The 13,506-nt window shown below is 47.1% G+C and overlaps 1 protein-coding gene across 1 annotated transcript in view; it reads right to left on the reverse strand.

Moving 5' to 3' along the window:
• Positions 1–390: 390 nt before the first annotated feature.
• The window catches only part of GRIP2 (glutamate receptor interacting protein 2), a 152,925-nt gene continuing 139,809 nt past the window's right edge, over positions 391–13,506 (reverse strand). The window contains exons 20-24 of the mRNA XM_075713804.1: positions 11,930–12,083; positions 8,796–8,916; positions 4,964–5,200; positions 3,081–3,227; positions 391–588 (exon numbers count right to left, since the gene is read on the reverse strand). Coding sequence (XP_075569919.1) covers positions 391–588; positions 3,081–3,227; positions 4,964–5,200; positions 8,796–8,916; positions 11,930–12,083 — 857 coding nt within the window. The remainder of the gene's footprint in view (positions 589–3,080; positions 3,228–4,963; positions 5,201–8,795; positions 8,917–11,929; positions 12,084–13,506) is intronic.

Raw genomic sequence — 13,506 nt, forward strand, 5'->3', positions numbered from 1 at the left:
AAGAAACATAATAGCACCATGTGTGTTTATAGGATGGTCAAGGCCTTCAGGGTGAGGAGGGTGTCGGAGGCAAGACCCCACACACCCCAGCGGCTGGGGTGCGGGGGGATGCCCTGCCATGGGGGATGGCTGTGGATGCTCCTTCCTCCCGTCGGCAGCTCGTCCCATCACCGGTGCTGCCCACGGCCTGAGATGCGCATCCAGCCCTGACCTTCCCAGCAATATTTGGCGGTCTACAGGCAACAGCTCAACTGAAGATCCACCTCCCCACTTGCAGGTTATGGTACACACAGCATTTACAAATACCAGTGCAAAAAACAGGAAAAAACACCCCAAATACCACAACAGCTCAGCAGAGGCCCTGGGCACCATCTGCTCTGCTCCCGCTGCTCAGAGTGTCTGGATGCTTGCCTTGACCTCGGCACCACGGGCCACCTGTGCTGGCAGCTCTCTGTTCCCCTCCGGGGGAGCGTTGGCAGCCAGTGCCAAGGGGTTTCGGCTAATCACCAGGTCCAGCTTATCTCCAGCCTCCGAAATCAGGGGAACAGCCAGACAGCAGTCAAAGTCTCTCGTTCGGATGCGGTTTACCTGCCGGGATGGATTTAGGACATGCCATGGGGAGGAACAACAGAAAGACCATGTTTGTTAGTCAGAAAATGCAAGGCTGGTGCTAAACCCACACCTGTGAAAACACACGACTCTTGGGGGTCCCTGATTCCAGGTTCGTGGAAGAGCAGAGCAGGGGCACCCCTTCAGGCTGAGCACATCCTTGCTTAGCTGAGAAATGATACAATAACTGGTACAGGAAAGAGCAAAAAAAGTCTGGATCAGGCATAAACCCTGACCCCTGGTGTCTGGGGCAGTATTACAACTGCAGGGCTCAAAACCAATTATCTGGTTCAAGCCTGTAGGAGAAAGGTTGCCATTTTCCTTGATTTTTTTGCCATCATGGCTTTTACTCGCCTTAAATCTGTGATGTGGGGTATTCAGCACCTAGAAAACAAATACAGCTCAGACCCTGAGGCTTCTGCCAACCATTTTCCAGCTCAGCCAGCAGTAAATTGAAACTATACTGAACAGTTTTTGCTTCTCCTCTCTCCTCCATTTACATCCTTCATTTCAGAGGAGTCTGGTTGCATTTCACATGGGCTCAGAAGGTGGCTGCAAATTCTCTCTGCAGGATTCAGCAGTGAAAGGACTTTTACTGCTGTCTCTTACAGACCTTCAAGCACATTTCTAGGCTGGGTCACCTGCAAGAACCACCCCAGCTCTCTTGCCTACAGCTACCAGAGCACCTGGGCTTGGTGCCACAACAGCTCTGGGATGGAGGGGGCTGGCAAACAGCATGGGGAGGGGAAGCAGGGAAGGGAGAAAGGAATTTCCCACCCACCTTTAGAGCGAACATAACCCCTGGGGCCAGGTGTTGCTTCCTTTTCTGGGTAAGCGCTGGATGAGTCCATGCAACCCTTCCATCCAAAACCCTTGCCCAGCATCAATGCATGCCCACAGAGCTGGGCTCTGTGACAGTAGCAGTGTCCCCCTGCCCTAGCTGGTGTCCACACAGTTGACCCCAATACTGCTCCTTACAGTGTCATAACTAAGGGCAATCCCTAGACCTCACGTGGACAAGAAGAGATAAGCCAGGAGCTTGCTCTGCCTTTGCTGTATGCCATCCAGGCAGTTCCAGTGCAGAAGTGCCATTAGTGCAACGCTGTGCTCCAGCTAATCCATCCAGCTGAGAGGCAGAGGGTCTGTTACAGCAGGGACGAGGTGTTTCGCTGGTCTTCAGGCACATCATCATGTCCATAATCAGCAGCACTGTGAAGCATCCTCAGCAATGCATCTCTGTACTTCTTGCCGGGAGTTGCCTGTACCAGGTCTGCAATCCATCATTCACAACTCCACATGTCAACACGATGGCAATCGCCCCGTCTTCTTGTAGGTGTAAGCCATGCGGCACAGCATGTGGAAAGGGGGTGTTGAAAGTCTCCACAACGCTCTGTTTCGGATTTCAGGCACACCTCCCAGAGCACTTGGCACTCGCAAAAAGCGACCCATCCAACATTCAACAGAAAGGCAGCCCAGAGCCTAATTAGCTTCTTGTTCATTCTTGCACCATCTTTTATTTGAAGCCGAGAAGGAATAATTGTATAGCAGCCAACTGGCTGGAGACCGTAACAAGCTTAAACAAGGTTCCCCACAGCGCTGCCAGTTCTCCAGTTACCTGATGTACATAATATATTGGCTCTAATCCTACTGCTAACAACCCCCGCCTAGAAATTAGTAAAATTAAACATCTTTCTGAGTGTTTCCAAATATGGTCACAATATCTGCATTTCCAAATGGTGGCAATTTTTCCATTGGGGTTGCACTTCTTCAGTTGCTGTTTGAGTTGCCCCAAAGCTAAAATAGTTCTTTTTCATCCATATAAAGTTCTTCTCCAATCTCCAAAACTCACCGTGCTCTTCCTGTCCCTCTGGTAGTCTGAGAAGCCCAGGTCACATTTATCACAGACACTGCTTTTGACCAGAGTTTTTATTCTGTTTCTGCATCAGCTATTTCAGATTAAGTATCTTTCAAAGAAAAATATCCATGAAAAACACTTTGCTTGAGGGATGTGTTTCCTAGAAAACTCTTTCAGTTGTCAAAGGCATGCACAGAACTCCATGAACACCACTAACTCCACATGTGGCTTTGCAGGAACACATATTGGTCAATACAATCTAGTTCATCCAAAAATCACCCTCTTACGTGATAGGAAAAGGACTGAGGGTGAGAGGGGGAAGCAACACAGCTTTTCAGTTGTTTTGAGCTGCCCAAGCTCAAAAAGACCAGTGGCAGGCAGGCTGTGTCCTGGAATAAGTACAACCTAGGGGTACCACCCGGGGGTACTACCTAGTGATTTGTCATTATAAAACACAGGTCCCATTGATAGCTTGGTGGCTAAGTGCTCACCTAGTTGGCTAACTATTACCTTTCATTAAAGTTAGTGCTGCCATGGGTGGGTCTCACTTCTCTCTTCCTCTCAGCCACTCATTCACTCCGTCCCAGCCTCCAGAACTGCATTTTGCATTTATTACCTGAAGCACTCTGTCATATGGCTTGAGGCCACACTGATCTGCTGGCCCATCCGGACGGACCATATTTACATAGACACCTTTTTCTAACAGGCCATCCGACACACTGAATCCAAAGTCTTCGCTCTCCGGGTCTTTGTGGAGTGTCATCTGGAGGGACGGAGACAGAACACATGTTTTAATGCAGCAGAGGCAGGAGGAGATGTACAGGGTTGGCAGGACAGGAATAGCATAGGTAATGTATGTGGACTTGCAGCAATTCTGCTCTGGGTCTCCCGGGCAGATATTTTCTTAGCCTGGGCAGCTAATAGAGATTGAGCCTTATTTACCAGACACCATCAGCTTAGGTAGATTGCATGGACAAGTGCTTTGGTGACCGGCATATAACCAACCACACAACAGTCCCTCTCCCTTGGATGTGGAAGGAAACGCAAGCAGTGTAATACAGACAGCTGCCGTATTTCACCCAAGGAGCAACAAAGCAAGTGTTATTAATGGAGGCATCACCTTCTCTGGCCCAGGTTACACTGTGCATCCTCTGTGTATGCCAGACCAGCACATGAAAAATCAACACGTTCACGGGGAATTTTCAATGTAGTGTGTCAAATGTGAAGACAGGTCTTTTTTTAATACATCTCTCAGCAGGAACATCTAAACTTCTCCATGTTATTCATGAGTTCTTTTCAGAAAATTCATATCAGTAAGTGCTGATGTACTGCGGACAAGAAATGGGTAATCTCATCGACCTTCCCGTGAGCGCATCACGCTTTGGCCTTGTCTAAAGGAGGGGTGCACTCCTGGAAGTGTGTCTTGCCATGAGGTAACACTGGGAGCCAGGGACAACTGATTCCCCAACACCACCAAAATCTGCCTTTGCCTCCCATGAACCAGGAGTGCCTCTCTACCATGAGGCTCTAACTCCATCACTACATTCTTGGCTGGGTGATCTTCATGGATGTGTGGTCCTTGGGAAGAACAGTGCCCAGGATGACGCTCCTGTGCATCACCTGACCTCAGCCTCATCTCCAAACACAGCCAACACCAGATGCTCCAGCAGAATGAAGAGTCACCCTATAACATGCCTAATTACACAGCTCTCCTCCTTCGGGTACAAAGAAGTTTTATTTAAAGACACATTTGCCATGTCCTGAAGGACAAGAGCAGATCAAACAGGAAAAAGTTGTTTTTTCCAGCTTCCATAACTGCAGGTTTCATTCTAAAGTCACACTAGGAAAGAAAAAGGCAATCAAATTTTTTGAAACCTCTCCAGCTCCCTTCCCTGCTTGCAATCTGCATCAGCAGCTTCTACAGTTAATTACTTCTTCTAATTACCATTGCCTTGCACCATGCTTAAACTGGCTACATTCAGCTGGGTACTGAATTCAAACAAGTAACCCATCACTGAAGTCCTACCATTTGCAGCCCTTCAGGAAAGGCTGGGGGTAGAGTGGAAGGGGAAGGAAAAGAAGTTATTTTTTATAAGAAAAGTGGCCTACTGAATGGAGCATGTCACTGGAAAAGGGTTGATGGGTCTCCACGAGGCCATACCTTGAGCTCTCTCGCCTGTATCTGTAGCACCAATTAATGAACTCCAGAACACAAGGACCTGGAAATCTCATATAATAAAGGGAAACAGCAAAGCACAGGTTTGAACCTCACTGAAGCATGGCAGCTAAATCCTGTTACTCTTCTGAAGGGGCCCCTTCCTCTTCATCTGACCCTCTGGAAACCTTTGCTGCAGACCTTGGTGGGGGCCATCTTTAACAAGGAATGTCTTTTGGGAGTCCCTCTGAACGAAGATTTTCTACAAGGTTGCAAAGCTTCTACATTTTTAACCATTGAGGTACCGCAGTGACACAGCCAGACCAACCCTTGGTAACACAGACCTTGTGAAACTCGAGAGGGGTAGGGGACATGATTTCCTGCATCTCCTTCTCGATCTTCTTCATGTCCAGGTTCCTCTCGTTCTTCTTGGCAGGGGAGCTGCTACCCTCGGTCTGTCCATCATCACAGCTGGAGTTTGCTTTCCTCAATGGGCTCAGTCCCGATGGGTTGACAGAGTCCAGGAGCAGCTTGCTGCCCTCTAGACCCAGGTTGTGCACACTCCCCGTCATGATGGATGCCTGTAAGGCAAGGGCACAAAGTCATTCTGCTGATCTGGCAGCAGGAAGAGATGGACTACACAGGAACAAAAGTGGCACGGACAACAACAGGAGGGCACCATTGTTCTCCTTAATCAGGAAAGTAAGTAGCAAGAAGCTCTTCCAGTTAGCTATAAAAGCCATTTCGAGACCTCAGGAGCCTGCTGCCAGGTCTATCGCTGACCTGCTGTGTGCTCTCTCACCGCAACATGGAGCTTTATCTCAGAAAGAAGCAGTTGTGAAGCATCTCCTTATTTTTTGATGACCTCTTCTACACAAATAGGGCCAGGCAGGCCTTATCTTGTGCAGGAACCTTCTTAGTAGTCAAGAAGGATGAACATCCCAATCCCAGGGGGCTCCCAGAGGAACTGGTGGCTGCCTGGCTCTCCAGCCTGCCCCTGCAGGCTACAGCTCACCACCAGCATTGCACAGTGCTGGCAATGGCCCAGGGAAGTCAATACCTGGGACTCCACTGAGGCCAATTCAGCAGAGAAATTAGGATTTTATCTGTCATTAAATGGGAGCTGTCACTGAGCAAAACTGAGTTAAAAATATGAAATTAAGTAGTATTTAAGCCTGGTCATCCTTGATAGCATCCATTAAAAGATGCCCCTAAGTAGATTCTACTCCATTTGGCAATGCTTTTCACTAATGAGATTACATTGATCAAAGCTAACAAAGGAGTCAAGAATCCAGTCTGTGGAACCTCAACTGGCTCCAGGTCACAGAGTCCATTTAAATGGCATAATGAAAACTGTCATTTCAAAGTTCAGGCTCCAAGGGTCTGCAGTCCCATTAAATGTCAAAAGGTAGAAGAAAGAAAAGGAAAGGTTGGGAGCAGATAGAAAAATTCAGCAGTACTAAATGTGGCAAGTCAAAGAGCAATTGCTCCTGTGCACAAGGGAAATACCATCTGACTAAATCTCTAATCAAGGTCCTCCAGCTCTTTGTTCCAAGCTGGAACAAAGGCAAATGAAGTGAGTTCTGGTGGCAGTATGAAAATGCCAGCACTACCCACGTTATCCCAAATAGGGATGGATAAAATACAGAAAACCTTTTAGCTTTGACTTTTCAGGTCTTCACATAAAAATGGCTTAATCGGCTCGAGTTTGGACAAAACTCAAATACCTGCTACATGCTGGGAGGACGTTGAGTTACCACATACTTGAAATGCAGATTAACAAACAGCAGTACAGCCAACCAGGGTACGTTTGTTCACTGACCGCAGGCAACCTCAATACCCCCACCCCAGGATGCTGTGCAACGCTGTACCAACACCAGCATTGCAGAGCCAGGGAGGAGAACAGAAAGGTCTGTGCACGTCATGCTACTGTCCTCCCTCATGCGCTGCAAATACCGAAACTGGACAGTACCCAACAGCATACCGTTCCCACAGCATTTGAATCCTCTATCTTCAAGGTATTTAAATATGCCTTGCAGCATTATAAGCAATTTGCTAGGTGCTTTGGGTTAAGTGCAAGCAGCAGAAAGGGCAATTCTGGACTTCTGCAGCCTGTGGCTGCCCCACATTATTTTTCTCCATGTCTTGGTTGCCCTCAAAGCAAAGTGGGGACACATGCTCCACTAGATATATTGGAAAAAGCCTGTTTCTACCCATGCCGTGTAGTCTGGGAGTGGATTGCTACTGTGTGTGAACCTTCTTCCAGGCTATCTTGGGTCATCTTGCATGACTCTTATTCTTTTTCAAATGTGGAGCATGAAGGGTCAAATTTAAAAAAAAATAATAAAAAAAAAAAAAAGATCTGTGACTGTCATAAAATCACAGGAGGCCAGGAGCTGGGGCTTAGAAACCTGTGATGCAGCAAAAGCCTCCATGAGCATTGCACATCCCACACCACACCTCAGGAAGGATGGGCACACGGAGCGGGAGGAACAGATGAGTGGTACTTTGGACTTGATAAAAGGGCAGTTGAAATCCATCAGACTTCTGCTAAAAACGCAGTGCTTTCCTTTTGTCCCCAGAACTTTCCAAAATATTCTAGAAATGTGCTAAATACGCCAAACCCTCAGAGGTGCTCTGCTTTTTGTAAAATTTCTTTACATTTTTTAAGGCATTGCTATAACTGTCAAAGCTCCAAAGCCTTAAAAGAGCATGGATCAAAAGCCTGTGCATCCCTGCACCATGGATCCCTGGAAAAGGAAAAGAATTGGGCAGAAAGATATTTTCTCTGCCCTAGCATTTCACAGTAGCCCAACAAATCCCTTCTTTTACATTTAGATGCCAGCCATTATTCAGAAGAGAAACGTTTCTATACACCATTTCAGAGGGGTACTTTTTCTTAAGTAGTCAACAACAGTTCAGAAAGGTTGATAGTGGCTGCCTAAACTAATTTCTAAATACATTCAGGTCCAGGAGGCAAGTGATCAAGGGAAGAAGTTACCACTGGGGGGGGGGGGGGGGCGGGGGGGGCGGGGCAAGTTGTGGGGGTGTTTTGTTTTTTTTTTTTTAAGTCAGCATTTTCTTAAGTAGTTAAAATAATAAATACACCATTTCGTGCTTCAGCACAATAAATTTAACTGAGATTTCCTCTCCCACTTACAGTTGCTAAGGATCAAGGATGAAAGAACAATTTGTAAGTCCCTTGTCACCAATATTTTAATATATAGACCAAAACAGGACTTTCCTTTTCCGCCTCCAGTTATTCAGAAATTGCCTTTTCTCTCTGAAGCCTAAGCTATATGCAACTGTGCATAAAACCAGTCCCACTGGGGGTGATGGAGAGCACGACCCAGTGTGCTCTCCGCAGTCCTCTGCACCCTGAAGTCAGGGGGAGAGAGGAGTTCATGGGGTCCCACTCCTCCTTTTGGGCTGCAGGAGCTGAATCAGGGAGTGAAGCAGCACAAGTCCCATCCTGCCAGGCAGGTTTGCTTTGTACTGCTTGACAGTCTCAGGGGAGGCCTTTATTTGATCCCACAACTTAGAAATCCAGGCTCCCCATCCTATAACCGGACACAATAACATGACCTTCAAAGCATTTTGGATAAAGAAAAGAGAAAGGGGTTTGTGAAGAGAGGAAACACCTTTATTTCTGCAGGAAGCAATTACTTTCTCAGATTTTTCCATGGGGAAGGCTGGCTGAAAAGCTTTCAATTACCCATTTCACTGAAACAGTTTCCGACAGAGTGACAGCTGAAATGCAAGACATATGTTGGGCCTGTCTGTATTTGAAGTAAGTCAAGGCTTCAGTCCCAATGAGGTTTTGGGGGGCTCCTTTTGCTTGACCTTTAAGTACTTTGGACAGACATTATCTTTCCAAGCAGAGGGTTTACCATTTGATAGGTGAGGCTTGCCAACACTCTTGTGAAGATTGTTGGCCAGCAACAGTTTGCAAAAAGAGCATGGAGTTCCTGGTGGGTAAGTCATTGGCTCAGGGAAAAAGAGCATGCAAGCAGCTGTCTAAATAGACATAGTTATCCATTAGCATCAACACTGACATGGATTAAACTCGAACCTTTCTTCACACCACTGGAAGCACAGGGATGCTACAGGCAATTAATAGATCTAACATTTACAGCAAGAGCAAAACAGTCAGATCAGCAGCAAATTTGGATTTACCTCAATCTCCCTCAAAAGTTCAGACTGGCCGCAGGTTTCCAAATCCTCCAAAGCTTCTCCAAAAACACGCCAAAAACTATCCTCGTGAGTGGTCTCAAGGCCATTTTGGCGGTTGGGGTATCTGTTGTAACGTAGGAACCAAACATTGTCAGCACTCTTCTGCAGCGGGATGAAAGCCGCGAGGCTACAGCAAGTGTCTCACCAGTAAAAGCAGAGACTTGAAGAGTCTTCATATACAAAAGCAAACAATATGAACTTTTCAGACAAGAGTCCGAATACGAGACCTCCATGCATTTACTAACGGGGCAAGTGTCCTTCAAAGGAAGAATTAAGTTGGTGTAGTAATGTCAAAGTTCAAAGGGTAAATTAAAAAGTGCCTGTAGGAAGATTGTAGGTTTAGGAAGACGTTTTGGTGAAATAGAGAAGTGAAAGAAAAAAGGATGCATTATGGGTAAACCAGGAGCCTCAGAGACTGTTAGTACAAAGGCTGATGGGATAGAGCTCAGATCTGAGACACAGAACACCTGAGAAGAGAGAGAAAAACACAGAGGGTAACAGACATGGTGAGAAAATGGTAAATACATTAGGTCTCTATGAGAGCAAATAATGCAAAGATGTATATAAAAATGATTGCCCTGGGCCAGACAAGCAAATGCACACTACAGCCAGCAATATCGACAGTGTCATGTATAACCCATACAAACCAAGTTTCATTTGCTTTGGGATGGCCAGGGAACTGATCTGTTACTTTCAGGAGGTCTCTTTTGTTTGCTATAGAACAGCGATGGCACTTACAGCCATGTAAATATGGCCACCAGCTCTATCTACAACAGAGAATAAGGATAGAGAGAACCTCTCTCAAGTTGGTACAAACACACATTAATGTGAACACCGTGTGCATCTTGCTGGGAATTCTGCAATTTCCCACCTTGGCAGTTTCAGCTTCTCTTATCTCTGACTACAAGCTCTGACTACAGGTTCAATTCTTGGACTTCTACAGCAAATAGCAATTAAACCTGCTGAAGTCCTCTGAACAAGCCAGCGAAGTAGGTGACACCGGACACTGCTTACTGAACACCAGGCTCTGTCCAAAACTCAGACTGTCAGCACTCAGTTTAACAGGAGCCTCTTGAAGGAAACTCTCCACGGTGTTAAATCAAAGTTATGATAAACCCACTAATGTGTCATGGGGAGAGACCCCAAGGGGACAGTGACATTAAAGCAGCCCTAATGCATCTTCTATGCATCTTATTAGGAGCTACCTGGACAAGGCTCCACCTCTGCAACATCTGGAAGCATCTCGCATGGCTTAATGGTCATCAGTGTCACAGATGGGAAGGGACACTCATCCACCAGAGCCACTTAGCAAAGTCAAAATGTTTTACTTGAGTACAAAGTATCTCTGAGAGAGGTTGGCCTCCATTAAATAGATAATGACCCCTAGGGCTATTAATAGAGCTTTTTCCAGATCTCTATTAACTGCGAAGTCTTTAGCACAGGCTTTGCTTTTCATCCCTTGGTTTAAATGGGAGTCTGTAGCAGGCATAAACTCACATACACACACGTTTTTGCTCCTTGTGGGTTCGTGACCTGCCTGGAGACAGCAGTATCTGACATGGCTTATTGTGTTTTAAATTTACCCCTTACCTTTCATCAGCTTTTAAAGCACACTAGCCTTTACACCAGGCAGAAAGGTCAAAAAAAACACCCAGCAAGACTTTATAAAAACAAACCAAAATTTCCCCCCAAAAGGAATTCTTGATTCTTTCCCCTTACTCATTTCCTTCCTCTGCTCCCAGGTTCCCAAAGAGGCAAAAGTCCCTTCCAGTTACTTGTTTCTTGCCTCCCAGATCAGCAATATAACAAACACATCCAGGACACAGATGAATCAGTATGGGCTCTCACACCACTGGGTCAGCAGGTTTTTCCAGGCTAAAGGCAGCTGGGGTTAGACACATTTTAAATTTTCTCCTTAATAAAAAGGGCTCAGCGGCATGAACCGTTTCACTTGCACTTTGACATCAGGTCTCGGAGCCTTCATTAGGGACACACGGGGCTTTGAGCGCTCAGATTTGCTAACTTCATAGAATCATAGAATGCTTTGGGTTGGAAGGGACCAGCTGTCAGCAGCCTCACTGGGAGGGCCATGAGGGATCAATGACCTCTGTGAGCCGGCTCTCACTGAGAGGCAAAACAAGAACAAAGTCTCTGCTGCTGCCAGCCTTCCTGCCAGTCTGATCATCTTTAAATAGGTGGAAATGGCCATGAGATGTTCTAAGGGTTTTGTTTGGACAAACAAAAGTTAGGGAAAAGAGTAAGAAAAAAAAAAATAACCGACAGTAACAACACAACACACACAACTATGGGGACTCTGGAGGATGTTGAGGGGCGGGTTAGTTACGAAGCAACGAGGCTTTTCCACCATGTATGGCTCAGCCTCTGGCCAGTGCAGATCCAGCAGGATTTTCACCCAAAACAAGGGGCAGCGGCAGCCTCCTCCATGGGCTTGGGAGGTGTTGCAGGATTTCTCCCACGCTGGCAGAGCCAGGGCATTAACTCAACCATGATCACTCGGCGAGGCTTTGACCATGGTGCTGGAAGGGCCAAAGTGTTATGGAGAGAGATGTCCAGCCACAGCTTTGGGAGATTTTAACTTAGACATGCAACCTCATACTGGTCCTCAAAGAGCTTTGGCTGGCCTTTTTGGCTTTGTGGCACCAAGCTCTTGTGAAGCCGCATCCTCACTTGAAAGTGTCTGGCCAACACAAGAGGGGACAGCCCTGGCCATGCCTATTTATTACACCTAAACTATGAAAATACTGCAGCCTTTACGTGGCAAGAGTATGAGACATGGTAAGAACCTGTGGTCCATGCAGCTGAGACCGCCCTAACTCCAGACACAAATGTCAGCTGGCCATGGCAAAAGTGCCATAGAGCTACAGCCAGGGTAACCTGGCAATGTGGAGGTGGTTTGACAGAGCAGATCACCACCCCAGCACCCCTCCCCATGGCTGCACGATGCTGAGATGGGGACATCACTGGCCACTTCATCACATTTCCATGCTCCCTTGTCCCTATGCAGTGACAAACACGTTTGCAGATGTGCCTCCCTACCTCCTCCCACCCCTCCGTACCTGCTGGGCTTGTCCCAGTCATCTTCACTGAAACTTCCATCCATGTAGGGGTAGTTTTTCCTGGGGTCCCCCGGAGGGGTGCTGCTCTTTTGCCTGCTGTGTCTCCATTCGTGCGGGTGGAGGGCTATGCCTGCAGCCTGAGGTATGTATGTACCTAGGGAAGGCAAGAGGGTGTGGAGAGAGAGAGTAATACCTGGTCAGCAAACTCGAATGGAGTTAAGTCATGCTGAGCCAGGAGAGCCTCCTTCCCCAGGTCCCAAACCTGAGGCCATCTGGATTACATACTGCTTCCATTTCGATCACCCAAAAGGAGTTGTTCTTCCCATCTCTTCTGGCTTTAACCACAGCATCTTCTCAGGATCTTGTCATAAGGTGCCCCATTTCTCCCTTGCTCCCCTCTTCTAAGTAGCTTTGTGGTGTGGGTCCAGGATCCACAAACCTGGGACTACACATACCTACAGATGCAGATCCTATGCCCAGCCAGCTCCAACCTTAGTTAATGGCTTCTGTTTCCACACCAAACGGAACAGAAATTGTGCTGCTGAAAATAGAAAATTGTGCTGTTTAAATACAGCGAGTCCTTCAAAGGGTAAAGAGAAGATGCTGCCAAGCCTCCCTCAGCATGCCCAACCCCATTCATTTTGAATTATTTGGAAGCCTGATTTCTATTGGGGGTCGGGGGGGAGAAATCTTTGTTTAGATTCTTAACTGTCTTTGGGACTTAACAGATAGCATGAAAAAAATTAATAGACTATAGAAGGACAGCAGAAAAGAAACTGCATCCAGAGCAGCCTGATGCAGCAGCCTCCCTTCAACAAGTGTGATGGTGCTGAGGGTACCTGGTGGTGGTCACCAGCTCCAGTGTGCTCAGCAGTGGTAAATGAGGAAGAGCCAGCCCTGATCTCGAGAGCTGCCAGCCAGTTCCCACAGGTGGCAGAGCCCTTCCATGCCTTTGGGATTAGCTGGTGCAGGTACATTGGGGACATGTGTGTGAAAGGCAAGGAACAGGAGGAAAAACTCTGCTGGCTTGAGACAAGGGGAGGCTCATCTGTATCACATTTGATAGGAGATCAATACGGACTGTTAGGATGAAACCAGACAAGTTGTGCTATGTCTGCCCCCAAGGACTCTCCTGTACTGTGGTGTCTTGCTCCAGAGATGCAAATCCAACATTACCAAGTCACAAGATCCCCAGGTCTCACGAGGAGCTGTCTGGACAGAAACCTTCCAAAACCGAGCATTCCTCAGCAGTGTCAGTGCCATCTGCAGTGGAAATAAATCTCCCGAGTCCCCTGCCCACCCCCTGCTGCCCATTCAACATTTCAGAGAAATCCTCACAGCCTTTCCAAGAAACATTGTACACTTCCATCACATGCTGTGCCAAGCGAACAGGAAGAGGTAACGGAGAAACACATAATTAAGGGAGACTTGACCTCCCAAACAGCTAAGAGCACTGGAAATACCCAAAGACAACGCCAGCACTTTCTTTGAAAATGCCAAGGCCTGTTATTTCACTTAGCTGAGCGTTTCCTCTGTATGTTTTTAAAGGTTAGACTGCTCTGGAGAGAGCCCCAGAA

This window comes from Pelecanus crispus, chromosome 7 (assembly GCF_030463565.1).
Source record: "Pelecanus crispus isolate bPelCri1 chromosome 7, bPelCri1.pri, whole genome shotgun sequence".
Classification (NCBI taxonomy): Eukaryota; Metazoa; Chordata; class Aves; order Pelecaniformes; family Pelecanidae; genus Pelecanus; species Pelecanus crispus.